General features: G+C 41.2%; 1 protein-coding gene across 1 annotated transcript in view; it reads right to left on the reverse strand.

The window, feature by feature from the left end:
- Positions 1-13,188: 13,188 nt before the first annotated feature.
- Positions 13,189-16,203, reverse strand: part of LOC308075703 (uncharacterized protein) — a gene marked incomplete at its 3' end in the record, with an annotated part of 260,820 nt that continues 257,805 nt past the window's right edge. Inside the window, exons 8-11 of the mRNA XM_080415650.1 lie at positions 14,688-14,816; positions 14,288-14,383; positions 13,857-14,057; positions 13,189-13,298 (exon numbers count right to left, since the gene is read on the reverse strand). Of these exons, the coding sequence (XP_080271776.1) occupies positions 13,189-13,298; positions 13,857-14,057; positions 14,288-14,383; positions 14,688-14,816 (536 nt within the window). The remainder of the gene's footprint in view (positions 13,299-13,856; positions 14,058-14,287; positions 14,384-14,687; positions 14,817-16,203) is intronic.

A 16,203-nucleotide genomic window follows, 5' to 3' on the forward strand; every position in this document is an offset into this window, starting at 1 on the left:
ATCACAACCATGTAGCCTACAGAATCATGTTAAGTACATGAAATAACACGTATAGCCTACAAAATCTTTATTTGCCACTCTTTGCAGAAATGTATACATCAGCAATAACAGCTATTGTCATTGAAGTTATTGAAATACATCAAATAGATAGGTCACTTTAACTCCTCATCATCACAACCATGTAGCCTACAGAATCATGTTAAGTACATGAAATAACACGTATAGCCTACAAAATCTTTATTTGCCACTCTTTGCAGAAATGTATACATCAGCAATAATGTGTCATCACATCATCACTGTGTCATCATTTTGGGTGTGTTGTTCAAGCCCTCTTAGATGGCTGGCTGTAGACATGGTCAGGTCAGGTTGTAACCTTGGCAGGGCGTCCAGCAGCAATCCGATGTTTTCCACCAAAGCGCACCGTGTGTGTGTGTGTGTGTGTGTGTGTGTGTGTGTGTGTGTGTGTGTGTGTGTGTGTGTGTGTGTGTGTGTGTGTGTGTGTGTGTGTGTGTGTGTGTGTGTGTGTGTGTGTGTGTGTGTGTGTGTGTGTGTGTGTGTATATATATGTTACAGGGAAATTGGCATTCCAGGGAAATTGAAAGGGGAGCGCTTATTTTTAGAACCAACGTTAGAGGGCAATGAAGCCACACGCATGCATGTGGGTGTGTGTGTGTGTGTGTGTGTGTGTACACATGCACACGCATGTGTGCGCACGTGCACACGTGTGCGTGTGTGTGTGCATGCGCACACACACACACACATGCACACGCACACACGCACACATGTGTGTCGTCGTGGATAGTAACCCATAAAAAGATCTATTCTCCCCCTGATTCGACTCAGCAGAGCATCGGCCGGTCGGCGTGGGCACTCGCGCCTGGAGGCGCTCGGGCGCATCTCCTCGGCCTCAAGCTCTACTGAGTCGGCGCGCCTCCGTCATGGACAATAACTATTATCACGTGCGGTCCGCGTCGCATCAAAGCCCCACCTCGTGCCTCCTCCTCCTCCTCCTCGCGCCGCCTCGTATCAAAGCCCTGCCTAGGGCCTCCTCCTCCTCGCGCCACCTCGTATCAAAGCCCCGCCTCGCGCCTCCTCCTCCTCCTCCTCCTCCTCCTCCTCCTCCTCGGAGAGAGGGAGAGAGAGAGAGAGAGAGAGAGAGAGAGAGAGAGAGAGAGACTAGAGATATCAGACAGACAGGAGGAGGCGCGAGGCGGGGCTTTGATACGAGGCGGCGCGAGGAGAAGGAGGAGGAGGAGCGAAGCGGGGCTTTGATACGAGACGGCGCCTCCTCGCGAAGCTGGGATTTGAAACGAGGCGGCGCCTCCTCGTGAGCCTCGCGTAAAAAAAACCTGTCTCTAAAAGCTCCGCCTCGCGCCTCCTCCTGTCTGTCTGATATCTCTAGTCTCTCTCTCTCTCTCCGAGGAGGAGGAGGAGAAGAGAGAGATTTCCCTGGAATGTCAATTTCCCTGTGACATATATACACACACACACACACACACACACACACACACACACACACACACACACACACACACACACACACACACACACATATATATTTATACGCATATATATACACACTGATATAAATGACAGCTTAAATTAAAAGTGCATACAAGAATTACAAATAGACATTTGTGCTTTGACATTTGCCATGTTCATGACTGCTGTTTCCTACATTATCAATTGCTTATGTCACGTTGAACTCTGTTGAATAGTATTACCCCACAAAACATCTAGATCTTAGTTCATTACATAAGTCATTACATGCTAAATGTTGCATTTATCTCATGCTATGCTGACATACATTCCCACATTCATGTTGCTAACAGAAAGCCTTTGGCAAAAAACTATTGACCAATTAAAAAACATTTTTCTTTTGCACTTGAAGTATACTTAGCTTACATGAAAAAGACTCAAACCATTGGAGGGGGGTAACTCTTGGAAGCTAGTGTACTTTACTATCATCAGGATGACTTGAACCATTGAACAGGGGTGTGGGGGGTAACCCATTTTTTAAATCTTGGAAGCCTACTAGCTCCTTCCATGCACCTTAACAAAATGAGAGCAAATCTACTCTATGTTGACTCAAAGGTCACCCGTCTTCTCCTTCCTGGCCGGCCATGTGAGTGATCTTCGCAGAGAATTCAGGGTTCATCTCCCAGTACACTCAGGATTTAACATCGAGAAATCATGAGAAATCTACAGACAGGAAAAGACAAAAAAAATTGTAAGGCACAAACAATAATCGATTTAGTCTGTAGTACTAAACTTATTCTGTGAGATGTAAGCTCACCATGCCTTGAGTGTCCACTAGATGCGGCAACTCTTCGGTTATGGCTTGGATTGAATTTGTCCCATCTGCAGTCTGCAGTGGTGGCCACATGTTTTGGCAAGGCTTGTCTGCAGTTATTTGATTCTGTGAAGAGCAGAAAATGATTAACTCAAGCTAATGGTGATAGATGAACATCCAAGTTAACAAGAACGGTTTGTTGCAAAAAGCATAGTCACATCCACTCCTAAATTTAGTCACATGAGTTGGATTGAGATAGAAGGACAACTTGTACCTTATTTCAATCCAAGACACCTTGCTTTACCTTTTTCATGTGACTCCTCCCTGGCCTGGGTTGAAACATGCATCATAAAGTAGAGAAAGTTATCAGAAAAGAACACACATAAACACACATGCACACATTAGGAAATAACCAGCAGCAACACTGAAATTAAGAGTTGCCAATAATGGTTCACATTACAGTAGGATTCACATTGGAATGTTTTGTAACAATGTAGTAACTTTACTTACTGTGCCATGACAGTCCCTCAGGCATGGAAATGTATCCACTATCGATGACACCAGCTTTGCCTTCGTAGCTGAAGTTGGAATTTAAAACAATAGACATGTTATTAACATTTCTTTTTGGATAGTTTGAAGTATTTGTTGATATGGGGTTACAGGGGGCAAACATATTTTATTGCTTTACCTTAGCTTGACAGCCCTCTCCTTTAGCTGTGCTAAATTATTCTAAATAGCCTGTATTGTACATACAACTGATATTTGTTTAAGTAGGCCATCTTTTACGTGGCTAAAATTCTACATTTTGATGCTGGCCCCTCTCACATCAGTAAATTGCTTTGCTTAGTGTCTGTGCTACTCTCCGTTTCTCCAAAATGCAAGTGTGCTGACCGCCATCATCTGTAGCTAATACACTGACTATAGATAAGTACCTCATACAACCCCAATTCAAATGATCTGAACTATCCTGTTTAAACCTAGTTCACAACCGAGATTACCTGGATGAGATTGTTCAGAATGCTGTTGTGGTTCGCATTAGTGAAAATGTACCACTAACCACACACTAGTCAACAAATAGGCTTAATCTGTGTGTGAGAATACTCACTTCTCTACGAAGCTCTCCATCAGATGAGACGAGTATACGGACCATTGCTCTTCTTTCAGTCATAGAGATGTAATGGCTTTCCTGGAAACTGGCATCCAAGCATTTCCCATCACCGGTTTTGTTGAGGATTTCAAATATTCTATTTAAAAAAAGAGGAATGACTTAACACATTCCCCGCCAGAGGGTTTTTTTTTTTTTTACTTCCCCCACTGCCATCATTGTTTTAACCTTATTTAACCATTTTTAAAGTAGTCACAAAATAGTTTCCGTGGTCACCGTCCTCACGGTGATCCCCTCATTACACACACACAGGAGTCTCGTAGAATCGTGGGAAAAAATAACCCGATTGCGGTAATCCGTTCCATAATTGCAGCCAGTTGAAAATAGCATGTTTCACCCAAAATAACATGGTAAAAAAAAAGTACACAGGAGCCGAGATACAGGATTTTAAAGTAATAAGTTAACCAAGGAGTGAATGTAGCTAGAAATCTTTGGATCGTGATATCTCTGGTTCTGTGTGGATAAATTGAAAAAAACAAAGAAAAAAAAAACGGTTATACTCGTTGTTGGCGGTAAACGGGTGTATTTTTCAACAACGGTTATACTCGTGTTTAGCAGGTAATGTGTTAAGCTACATGTACAGTAGAGTATAGCAACAGCACCTCATTAAGCTACATGTACAGTAGAGTATAGCAACAACACCTCTTTAAGCTACAAGTACAGTACAGTATAGCAACAATAACCTCAATAAGCTACAGTAGGTATGCTACATCGCACAACGTTGTCGGCCCCAAAAATAGCAGATCTACAAGCTCACAGCGCGTAGCGGACGCAACATGTTGTGAGCTTGTAGATCTGCTATTTTCGGTGTCAACGTTATTCATGTGATAGAACATGATAGAACATGCTAGCCAATATGATGACATTCTCTCCCTAGAATTAAATCACTTTGAAACGCTGCACTCCATATCCAACATAAATATGATCGGCAACGTACATTAACGTAGTGGGTTTGGCGTTGAGTGCCAGTGCTAGCTGGGTGCTACCCATGGAGCTAACGGTGCTAATGTTAGCGTTAGCTAGCATAATGGCTAACGTTAGTAAGCAAGCTGTACACACGCATTCATTCATTCATTAATTCTCCCAGATAGCGGTAGATTAATGAGAGCACATTATCACTTACAATAATTTCCTTGTAAACAAATGAACGTTAGCTGACCAGCTATTTCCTCCGTGGTGGAAACTGGAAAGTGGAAAGTCTGGTGACCAAATTTGGTCAAAGAGGAAGTGACGTACTTACCGGAACTCCTTTGACGGAAGGCCTGTCCTTCAAAATAAAATGCTTTTTCAAAGTCGTGCGCACGACTTCAAAAAGGAGAGGTTTTATTTTCAAGATATGTAAAAAAAAAAATTTGTCAACGTATTATTTTTTTCCCCATACCACAAAACATAAACCGCCAGCTTTTAAAAATAAAGTGACCCTTCCAAAAAATGTACCTACCCTTAAAACAATCTACCTAGTAATGTCCCTTCAGGGGCTCCGTATTATTGAGCCAGTTTGTATTCATGTTATCTCCTAGCCTGGTAAACCCTCCCTCCGGAAATCTCATTTCTATTTGATTCCAGGAGTGAGTCTGGCCTGATAGCCCATTGTGGGGGTTTCTAGTGGAATTACCAGCTAACCGAGCCTATCAGCGTCGTCGCACATCGTTCTGTGATTGACAGCGACAGTTGGCCAATCAGGTGGCGAGTTCGAGTGAGCCCAAAACACGAACGGCAGCCATCTTTTTCTTGTCCGCTATATTCTCCGCTATTTTTTGACTTCAAAAAGCTCTCTAACTTCTATTTTGAGGCACGGAATTTACTTATAAGATATCGTTTGGATATAATTTAGTTGTTTAACTTCATATATGTGGTCAATTAATCATGACAAAGCCTATTTAAAAATACAAATTTTGAGAACCGGTAGGGGTGGGCAGTGACACCCATGTATCCGAATAAGGCAACCCATTTTGGGCATGGCTGTCTCAAAAGTCCCGTTGCGTCACATTAGACTGGTGAACTGCTGATTGGCTGAAGGGGAAAAATTATCATTGGCTGAAGGGGTTGTCAGTCAACGGTATTACTCCCGCCCAACTCCAGCCTGCAGCCAATATTGCAGAATGGGCGATCACGCCAGACTCACTCCTGGAATCAAATAGAAATGAGATTTCCGGAGGGAGGGTTTACCAGGCTAGTTATCTCCTGGTTCTGAGTGGAAAAAGTAAAACAAAATAAAATAAAAAAATTAAGTTGGAACTGGTACAATCCGTCACTAGCGGATTGTACCGCTAGTGACGTCACTTTCGGGGCCAAATCAGTTTGGCCTGTTTTGAGACCAATTTACATAATACCCCAGATATGCTGTGAAAGCCTGAGTGCTCAAACGGGGGTATTTTTGGGGATAGAAGAGAGGTAGGGGACACCAAAAACACACAAAAAAGAAGGAAAAGTTAAAATTCATGCTGTAGTCCCTTTAATAAACATTGTCATAGATACTATATGCTTCCAATTGCTAGTTTAAAGTCTTCTTTCAATCATTATGATATGCGTTTTGGTAAATTATGCTCCCATTTATTTTAAAATGGATGATAAAGTAGGCAGTAGGGTATGCTGTATGAGGGGCGTGGCTACCTTGTGATGATTTGATTGACAAGCTACACAACCAATAACATTTATTCCCCACCCCCCACTCTGGTCTCAACCAATAGCATTCATTAATCTCCGGTTTCTTATTTGCATATTCGGACATGATATAGAAAGATGGCGGTTTTGAAATCATCGAAACATAAGCTAAGCTTATGTTTCATTTTTTTTAGTTTTTTTTTGTGTTTTAATTTACGGTCTGTAGAGTCTATGGGCGTAACTTTGTCCATTTGCGGTTAATGGGCGGATTTTGGCCGTTTTGGGGTGTTTTTTGTTACTTTATTTCGGCTTTAGGGTTAGGGTTAGGTTAGGCTATTTAAGTTAGTTATTTAATTCATATTTTTGCCTGATTTTACCGATTTTTTTTAATTAAAAAAAAATATTATAAAAAAATAAAAAAATAAAATTCTGAGGGGGCACAATTTAAAACTGAGGGTGCCCCTCAGGCACCCCCGTGGCGCCGGGCCTGACACACACACGCACACACGCGCACACACACACACACACACACACACACACACACACACACACACACACACAGAGCCCCACTAGTATAGTCTCAGTGTTTCCCCTAGCCAGAAGCTGAAGGTGTGGGGGAGGATGCGTAAAATGTTTGGGTTCTCAAAATGCATATTTGTGCTCAAACACGAAGACTTATATAGTACATGTGCACAGTAATGAGCAGGAAAATATTTGTATAGTTTATATATGAATTGTCAGGGAAAAGTTGGGCCCGGTGCTAGGCCAGGGGAGACTCATGCGCGCCCGTGCATTTATTCATTAATTCTGATGAAAAACACGACTACATTATGCTATTGTTAGTCACATTTATTCAACATTGGGTTTGGACACAGGTTTCACTTAGAGCAAAGGTATTATAATATGTTACTCTCTACCTCCCCCTACAGGCTGCTATTATAATATGTTACTCTCTACCTCCCCCTACAGGCTGGTATTATAATATGTTACTCTCTACCTCCCCCTACAGGCTGGTATTATAATATGTTACTCTCTACCTCCCCCTACAGGCTGGTATTATAATATGTTACTCTCTACCTCCCCCTACAGGCTGGTATTATAATATTTGACTCTCTACCTCCCCCTACAGGCTGGTATTTTAATATGTTACTCTCTACCTCCCCTTACAGGCTGGTATTATAATATGATACTCTCTACCTCCCCCTACAGGCTGGCTTTATATTATTACTCTCTACCTCCCCCTACAGGCTGGTATTATATTGTTACTCTCTACCTCCCCCTAAAGGCTGGTATTATAATATGTTACTCTCTACCTCCCCCTACAGGCTGGTATTATAATATGTTACTCTCTACCTCGCCCTACAGGCTGGTAGGGCCTGTAAAAGGCCAATCAAAAAGAAGGCCATCAAATAAAACGATGATTTTTAAGTCCACGGAAATAATGAATTTAACTTGAAAGTTAAGGATGATTTAATTTTAATATAGTACAAGAATAGTGTAACTATCTATAAAATATTTGGTTTGGTGCGCTGCACTCTTAAGTTTTAAGCCGTTTTTTTTCTTCTTCCCCCAAGGGTTGGTGCCCTGTGCTTCAGCACCTCAAGCCCGTTGGATAAGCCACCACTGTATGGTTCTGTATCAGTGTATGAGTCAGTTTTAGCAGATTTCATTCTAATTGGCTACTGTAGACTGCAAATCTTGCGTGAAAAATAAGCCAACTCTTGCGTGAAATAAGCCGACATGGCAACACTGGTTTGTTATGACACGGTGACTACAAGCGCTCTGGACCCACAGCGTCAACGCAAACACGGCCATCCTATCACTACCACAGGCCCCCAGAAGCAACATGGTATGTATGGTGCAATTTAATCTCATTGATGACAAAATACTTGAAGATATTGTTTCCAGTTTGAATTCATCTACCTGTTGCCTTGATATTTTACCCACTAGTTTTTTCAAAGCCGTTTTGGGCAGTCTGGTGAAATAATTAGTCAATATTGTGAATGGTTCTCTTCAATCTGGCATTTTTCCTGGGGACCTGAAAACTGCAGTTGTCAAGCCTCTCCTTAAAAAGAGTAGCCTTGATGCTGCTGTGCTAAATAATTATCGGCCCATATCAAACTTACCCTTTTTAGGTAAAATTATTGAAAAGGTTGTTCATCAACAACTGAGTCACTTTTTACTTTTAAATAATTGTTTTGACAAGTTTCAGTCAGGATTTCGGCCCCATCATAGTACTGAGACACTCGTAAAGGTTCTAAATGACATTCGCCTTAATAATAACTCTGCCAATGTCTCTGTCCTAGTTCTACTGGATCTTAGTGCCGCGTTTGACACTGTGGATCATTCAATTTTAATACAAAGACTAGAGCACTGTGTGGGACTCTCTGGAACTGTCATAGAGTGGTTCAAATCATACCTTCAAAATAGGAAATACTTTGTCTCTATTGGAAACTGTGTGTCTGAACAGGTGGCCATGACCTATGGTGTTCCGCAGGGGTCCATTCTAGGACCCCTCCTATTTAATCTTTATATGCTTCCCCTAGGACACATAATAAGCAAGAATAAAGTCAATTACCATAATTATGCAGATGACACGCAAATCTACATATCAGTTACATCAACCGACTATGGTCCTGTTGATTCCCTCTGTGACTGCATTGAGGAAATCAATGACTGGATGCGGCAACATTTTCTTCAATTAAATCAAGATAAGACTGAGATAATTGTTTTTGGACCACAGAACCAGAGACAGAGAGTAATCTCTCACCTTAAATCCCGGTCTCTTATACCTAAGAGTCAGGTCAGAGATCTTGGTGTTGTCCTAGATTCAGATTTAAATTTTAACAGTCATATAAAATCTGTAATTTCATCTGCCTACTATCACCTTAAAAATATTGCAAGAGTCAGGGGAATTATGTCCAAGCAAGACCTAGAAACACTTATACATGCTTTTGTTTCCAGTAGACTGGATTACTGTAATGGTGTGCTCACAGGACTCTCAAGCAAAGCGCTTAGACAACTCCAACTGATTCAGAATGCTGCTGCTAGAGTCCTGACGAAAACTAGAAAATATGACCATATTACACCAGTCCTAAAATCTTTACATTGGCTACCAGTCCCCCAGAGATTTGATTTTAAAATTTTGTTACTTGTCTATAAATGTCTCTGTGGCTCTGGGCCCAGCTACATCTTAGACATGCTGGAGCCATATGAACCTCCTAGAACCCTTAGGTCATCAGGGGCTGGCCTATTAATTGTTCCATTTGTTGAAACAAAACATGGTGAAGCAGCATTTCACTACTATGCACCACAAACCTGGAACAATATTCCAGCTTACATTAGACAATCCCCAACCATAGCTGTTTTTAAGTCCAAGTTAAAAACATATTTATTTAACATTGCTTACCCTACCCAATGATGGCTAAGAACAGCTAGGTCTTGCCTGGTCTTTAAATGACAATGTCACTTTTTATTATTATCATGTTTTGTATAAAAGGTGGGAGTATTTATTTTGCTCCTTTATCTTATTTTAATTGTATCTATTATATTCTCCATTTATTTTTAAAGTGCATTGTTGCACTTTGTATTATGATTTGTTATTCTGTAAAGCACTTTGAATTGCCCTGTGTATGAAAAGTGCTATATAAATAAAGTTGCCTTGCCTTGCCATAGTGATGGAAGCTCACTTCCAAAAAAAAATTATTTTTGGAAGTGCATAATCCTATTTATAGGTTATTAATGTCATCATGTGTCTCGCTAGCCAATCACAGTGCTGAATAGAGTCAGCCAATAGAGTCAGCCAATCACAGTACAGCTAGGGGTCTACTAATGGGCCAATCACAGTGCAGGAAACTAATACTAATGAGGTGTCCCAACCCCACTTATAGGGGCGGCTACACTGCCCAAAAATATACTTTTATTAGTATGTAGTATAGACAAACTGTCATACATAACAAAAAAGGGAACCAGGAGACCTGGTACTGCCAGACCCCTGGTGGTTGAAAGATCAGAGCACTACGTCACGCTAAGCTTGGCCAATCAAAAGAGGACAGAAGACAGACCTCTTTTATGCCCATGTATGGACGAAAACGTTTGGAGAGGGGGACCGACAAAGCCTCATGTAGGCCCGACCCCCTGGGTCTGGCAACAAAAAGACAGTGGTGGAGGAAGTACTCACACTTCTTACTTAACACATTACCTGCCAATCACGGATATGTCCATGATAAAAAAAATATATATATCTAAAAAAAAATATCATACTGTGGCGGCCAGATTTAAGGGGTGGCGGCCCGCCACTGCTTAATGCATATAGGGGAAACACTGAGTCTATAATGTGAACAGTTGATTATGTGGGCTGGATGCTGTCCAGGATGTGAGGGAGGAGAAGGCTCATCTCCACAGTGAATGACAGTCTATTAGCCTCCAACAGCACCGCATCCCACATCAATGTAACGACCGTTGGCTCAATCTGACTGACAGCCATAATGTACGACCCGCTCCGCCGTGGCTTTAAATTAAGCGGCCGGGAAATATTTACAGTCACGTTGACACTTTGATTTATCAAACGGTGTGAGCATGTGTTCACCTGCATGTCCTATAATATGGTCTTTATAGGCGACCCCCCCCCCACTGGCTTCACTGAGAGGTTGTCACCTAGTGTCATTTCATGTAATGGAAGCAGATACAAGGTGGAAAACTCACGCACAGATGGCTCGGTTTAAAGCAGGGGTGTCGAACTCATTTTGGGGTCCGGGCCACATTGGTCAAATGGTGACTTGATGTGGGCCGAAACCAGTTGCGGACGAGCATGCGCGCTCACACGCATTCAGTTCAGTTATACAGCATCTGTTGTCTCAGACACTGCCACTAACTATGTATATCACAATGCGACACATTGTGAGCTTGTAGATCGGCTATTTTCAAATGATCTTTACACATTTTATACATTTGAACTCGACATGAAAAACGGGACATTCTGCATAATGACTACTTTCTACTTTCTGTACTTTAAGAACATTTTGATACCAATACTTGAGTACTTTTACTCAAGTACATTTTGAATTCCGGACTTTTACTTGTAGCAGAGTATTTCTACATTGCAGTATTGATACCTTTACTTAAGCAAAACCACCACTGCATTACACTGAGATCATAGCGCTACAGAAGTTCCAAGGTTTTTCTGTGTCACCTAGAATCACAATGCAGAGAGAGAGAGAGAGAGAGAGAGAGAGAGAGAGAGAGAGAGAGAGAGAGAGAGAGAGAGAGAGAGAGAGAGAGAGAGAGAGAGAGAGAGAGAGAGAGAGAGAGAGAGAGAGAGAGAGAGAGAGAGAGAGATGGTAATTGTTGCAGAAATACATTTATTTCATTCAAAGTCCTTCAATAAAACCCATTATGCTGAAAAGGATGTAAACAATTCAACAATGCATTTTTGGCAATAGTCCTCTCCCAGAGGAAAAATCTGCTTCTCATTTTAATCTCAGATGCTTCTCTTGAGCAACCAGCTTTTATTTCTCATTTGAAGATCATTTAAAGATCACCTATGTATTTTTATGGCTCCTAACTTGAATACTAGAAGACGAGACGAGACATAGGCGAGACAGGGGTATATTACATTAGAGCTGTATTTGAGAGATAAGCGAGATACAATAAGAGCTGTATTTGAGAGATAAATGGGACATAGGCGAGATACATTAAGAGCTGTATTTGAGAGATACATGAGACATAGGCGAGATACATTAAGAGCTGTATTTGAGAGATAAATGTGACATAGGCGAGATACATTAAGAGCTGTATTTGAGAGATACATGAGACATAGGCGAGATACATTAAGAGCTGTATTTGAGAGAAATGAGACATATGTGAGATCTCCCTATTGGCTTTGTTAAGTCTCTTTAGCTTCTCATTGAGACATACATTAGCAATAATTGAGATTTAATTTCCCATTTCTCACTGAGGTATAAATGAGCCATACCTTTTTCACATTGAGCTTTAAAGGAGAAACAGTGAACATGCTAATAAATATAAAATCATTAATTTTTTTTTAAATGTAAAAAAAAACAGCTTCAGTTATGGCAAAAACAAATTTATTCAAGTATCCATCCACAAACAATGCCTCAACCACATGCTGGTTGAAAACCACTACAATAATGCATCACATTATATGAAAAACTGTTGAGTATTCTTGGTGCGTGCAAGAAGGTTTGAATGTAAGACAGACAACGACGTTGGAGAAAGTAGATCTGGAGTTTATTGCAGACGAAGGTTTACACAGCAAACATGGTTATTAACGATAGGACATGTCAAGCTCCTAGATGATCATGAGTCACAGTAACATTATTTCACAACACTTGGAAGACAGATGATATGGCTGCCCTTTCTTCTTGACTCTATACAGAGCTATTTAAGACACCATCTGACCAGTACGAATATCTCCTTTACCTAATCGTATCCACTGATGCCAGGTGGGAGGCAACCTGTTGTGTTAGGTCTCGGCTCGCCCAGCACCCCCCTTGAGATACAGCCCTCCTAATGCCTAAGAAGGTCCTGTCCGCACAGCCGACCTGTAACCTAACCCACAGCCAGCCTAATGACCTTACGACTAGTCCCATGATGTGATCAGATTTGAGCTGACTCATTTATTTATATATAAAAAAACAAAAATGTATTGGCATCAAAATGTACATAAAAGTTGAAAGGACCACTTCACCACTTTTCATACAATTGGTACTCACTAATGTTCATGATACAATACTACCATTTTTTTCTACTCTGTCTGTGTCTCATAGGAGGGCTGTGGGTAGTTCAGAAACCCATCCACCAGTGTGGCAGTGACATCATCGTTTGGCTTTTTATTTTTATTAAACAAGATATTTTTAAAACATATTTAGATTTGTATTATCGTGAATTGATGATGTCACTGGTGGACAGGTTTCTGAACTGCCCACAGCCCTCCTATGAGACAGACCGAGTAGGAAAAAAAGGGTAGTATTTTATCATGAACATTAGTGAGGACCAATTTTATGAAAGCAGGTTGAAAAGTGGTCCTTTAAGTGCAAAAGTGCATCATCTTTAACATATTGCCACAACCAAAACAGTAGTTCTGCTGCCAAAAACACTGGGGTACCTAGTCCTTTGCAGCAGGGCTTCGGCACTTATTGGTCATGGCTTTCTTCAAGCCCTCTGCAGTGAAAACATTTGTCCATGATGCCAGAGAGGAACACCGCAAGACGTAGTCTGCAGACAGAGAAGATGACATGACACAAGTCAGTCAACATGGGTTTCCCCCGGTTAAATATATACATTGTAAAGACTATATGACTCTCTACAGACTGAGCACAGCATAGCCACAGACGAGGCCAACCTGGTTCAGAGTGTACTGTACGTCCCACCAGCGCAACATGTTGAAACCTGCACAGCATAGCCACAGACGAGGCCAACCTGGTTCAGAGTGTACTGTACGTCCCACCAGCGCAACATGTTGAAACCTGCATTTCTTTACTGCACAAAGGCAGCCAAATTCCCCAATGATAATGTATTGGTGACATCATAAATTGAGAATATAATTTACAAAACCAAGATTTGTCAAGGATCAAGTATATTTATATGTCCCAAGCTGGGCCTTTTACAGCATATAATAAAAGCCCTAAAAACACAATACAGTAAGACAGACATGTGTATACTGTACATTGTCACAAGATACCCCAAGATATATATCTATAAGTGGTTACCAACTCCACTGACTGGCCATCTATAACACTACTCTGAGGAACTAGTGGTGTGACAAATACTTACTGAACAGTGCATCCCTCTTCGCCTCATCCAGTTTGTTCTTCCCCTCTGGGATGACACCATGCTTTCCGTATACGACGGCATTGCGGCACTCCTCATGGGTGAAGAACACCTCGAACAAGGCGTGGAATAGCCTCTTGCAGTCCTTCCTGACACGCTGGTGTATGGCTGCCAGCTGCACAGATGAAATCATCTGTCCACAGCCTGTGAATAGAGAGCGAGCAATTAACAAACTGCATTTTAAGACATCAGTTTTGCACTTGTAAGGCTCAGCTACATTGACCCCTTTCTGCGCTCAGTGCACCATGAAAACAGACAACTGTCTGTGACCTTCTGAAAACTTCACTATCTAGTTGCAGCTCACAACACGGATCACTCGCTACCAAGAACGTCAGGTTCAGTGTGAAATGTATGGCAAACGTATACATCCATACCTGGATATAGCTCCTGCTGCCCGAGACTGGACACTCCAGACTCTAGGTCACCGACCAGGGTGATAAAGCCCTTCAGTGCGTCTAATTGCTCAGAGCCTAGAACAAAGACAAAAAAATCTGAGTCTACTGAGTGTATTTGTAAAACAATAAGATTGAGTACTGTTCTATATAGCTCTACAGTATATTCTGATAGCAGTCATTGATGAGTATTTGTTCAGTAGCAGGGGTCGATCTCCCCAGCTCTTCAGTAAACAGAAAACAGTTTTATTTTGGGATACCAATGTTTTCCAGTCATGTCAGAGAACTCACAAAAGAGGTACAGGATAAAGTAAAGTTTCAAGTGAGACAAAGAAATTAGCAGACAACTGAAAACTGCAACATTACAGGCAATAAAACTTACTGATACTGGAGAGCACAGTGGTTATCCTCCTCAACTGGAGCTGGAGCTTCTCCACCTCAGACCGATAAGAGTCGCAAGGCTGCCACCCTTGACCCTCTGGTATGCTCTGGTCAGATGGATTTGGTTGACCTAGAAAGATTTAAAGCACGTCAAAAACTGTAAAGAAAAGTTTTTTAAAAAAAAGTAGAATGCAAAACTCATCTATGAATCCTGAATTTGAAGGACAACAGTGCCAAGTCTGCTGACACTTAGCTGAGGAACCACACCTTCTACTGGAGCATCACTGGACGGAGATGGAGGTTGCAGTACACTGGGTGTTTCTTGGTTCCACTGATCCAAGTCCATATATGTAGCTGCATACGGCTGTGCAGAAAAGAGAAAAGGCCCTTAATTGTACTTGGTCAAAAATCATCAAAACTATAGGCTACTATACAAGCTCATGTGAGTTTCGAGTGCTGTGCTACGAGCTTGTAGGTCTAAATGGGTTAAATCTAAATAAAACATACCTCATCAACAGGTCGGCAGGCCTGTGTAGAAGAGGCTGGAGGGTATGGCTGTAGATCGGGGTAAAAGGTATCACAAGGTTGCAGAGACATAGAAAAGTAACCTTAGTTTGTAGTCTGTCAAAGATCTTTAAAAAATAGCTATGCCTTTATGCAATGCATTGTGGATTTTAGATAGACCAATCAAAAGTAATGTGGAATGTAATACAAGTCACAAATAAATTCAATTTATATTCAATTATAACCTTAGCAATACAAAATAAAAGTGTCTACAATAAATCAATGGTTATTATAACCTTAGCAATACAAAATGAAAGTGTCTGCAATAAATCAATGGTTATTCGATAACCTTAGCAATACAAAAATCAAAATGAGTGCAATAAATCAATGGTTATTATAACCGTAACAATCAAAATGTAAGTGTCTGCATTAAATTGATGGTTATTCAAAGCTAAACAATCAAAGTGCCTGCATTAATCCAGTGGTTATTCTAATCTTAACAATCACTCACTCCATCAGTTTTTGAGAGATTGTATTTTGGGTTTTAGGGATTTATGTCCAAGTGAGAGAAGAACTCTTTGAATAAAATCAAAGGTGTTCTTCATTGATTTGGGGTACTCCAAATTCAGTGCGTAAATCAGTCCAAACAGTAGGCAAATGGCATGTGGGAGACTTTGAAGGTCATCTATCACTGTTGTACCTTCCAAGACGATGCATGATAGTGAAGAGTCCAAGTGCAGTGAGTGAGGAGAAGCCGGGCTGTCTTCAGGAACCACGGTCAGGATCCCAATGGAGAGGTGGGACATGTCTGGAAGGTCATCGGTGTCCTAACAACCACAACCACAATTACATGTCAAATGTCGCCTTGCATTTATATGGTAGAAAACACAATACACACCCACTAAGAGGAAGTAAAATTCTGGAATGACTATATTCAATAGAAAGAACAGACTGAAAATACTGTACACGCATAAATAATTAACAGATCAATTAATGATTTAAGTACTTCTAGA

Source organism: Gymnoscopelus braueri (genome assembly GCF_963280865.1).
Source record: "Gymnoscopelus braueri genome assembly, chromosome: 20".
NCBI lineage: Eukaryota > Metazoa > Chordata > Actinopteri > Myctophiformes > Myctophidae > Gymnoscopelus > Gymnoscopelus braueri.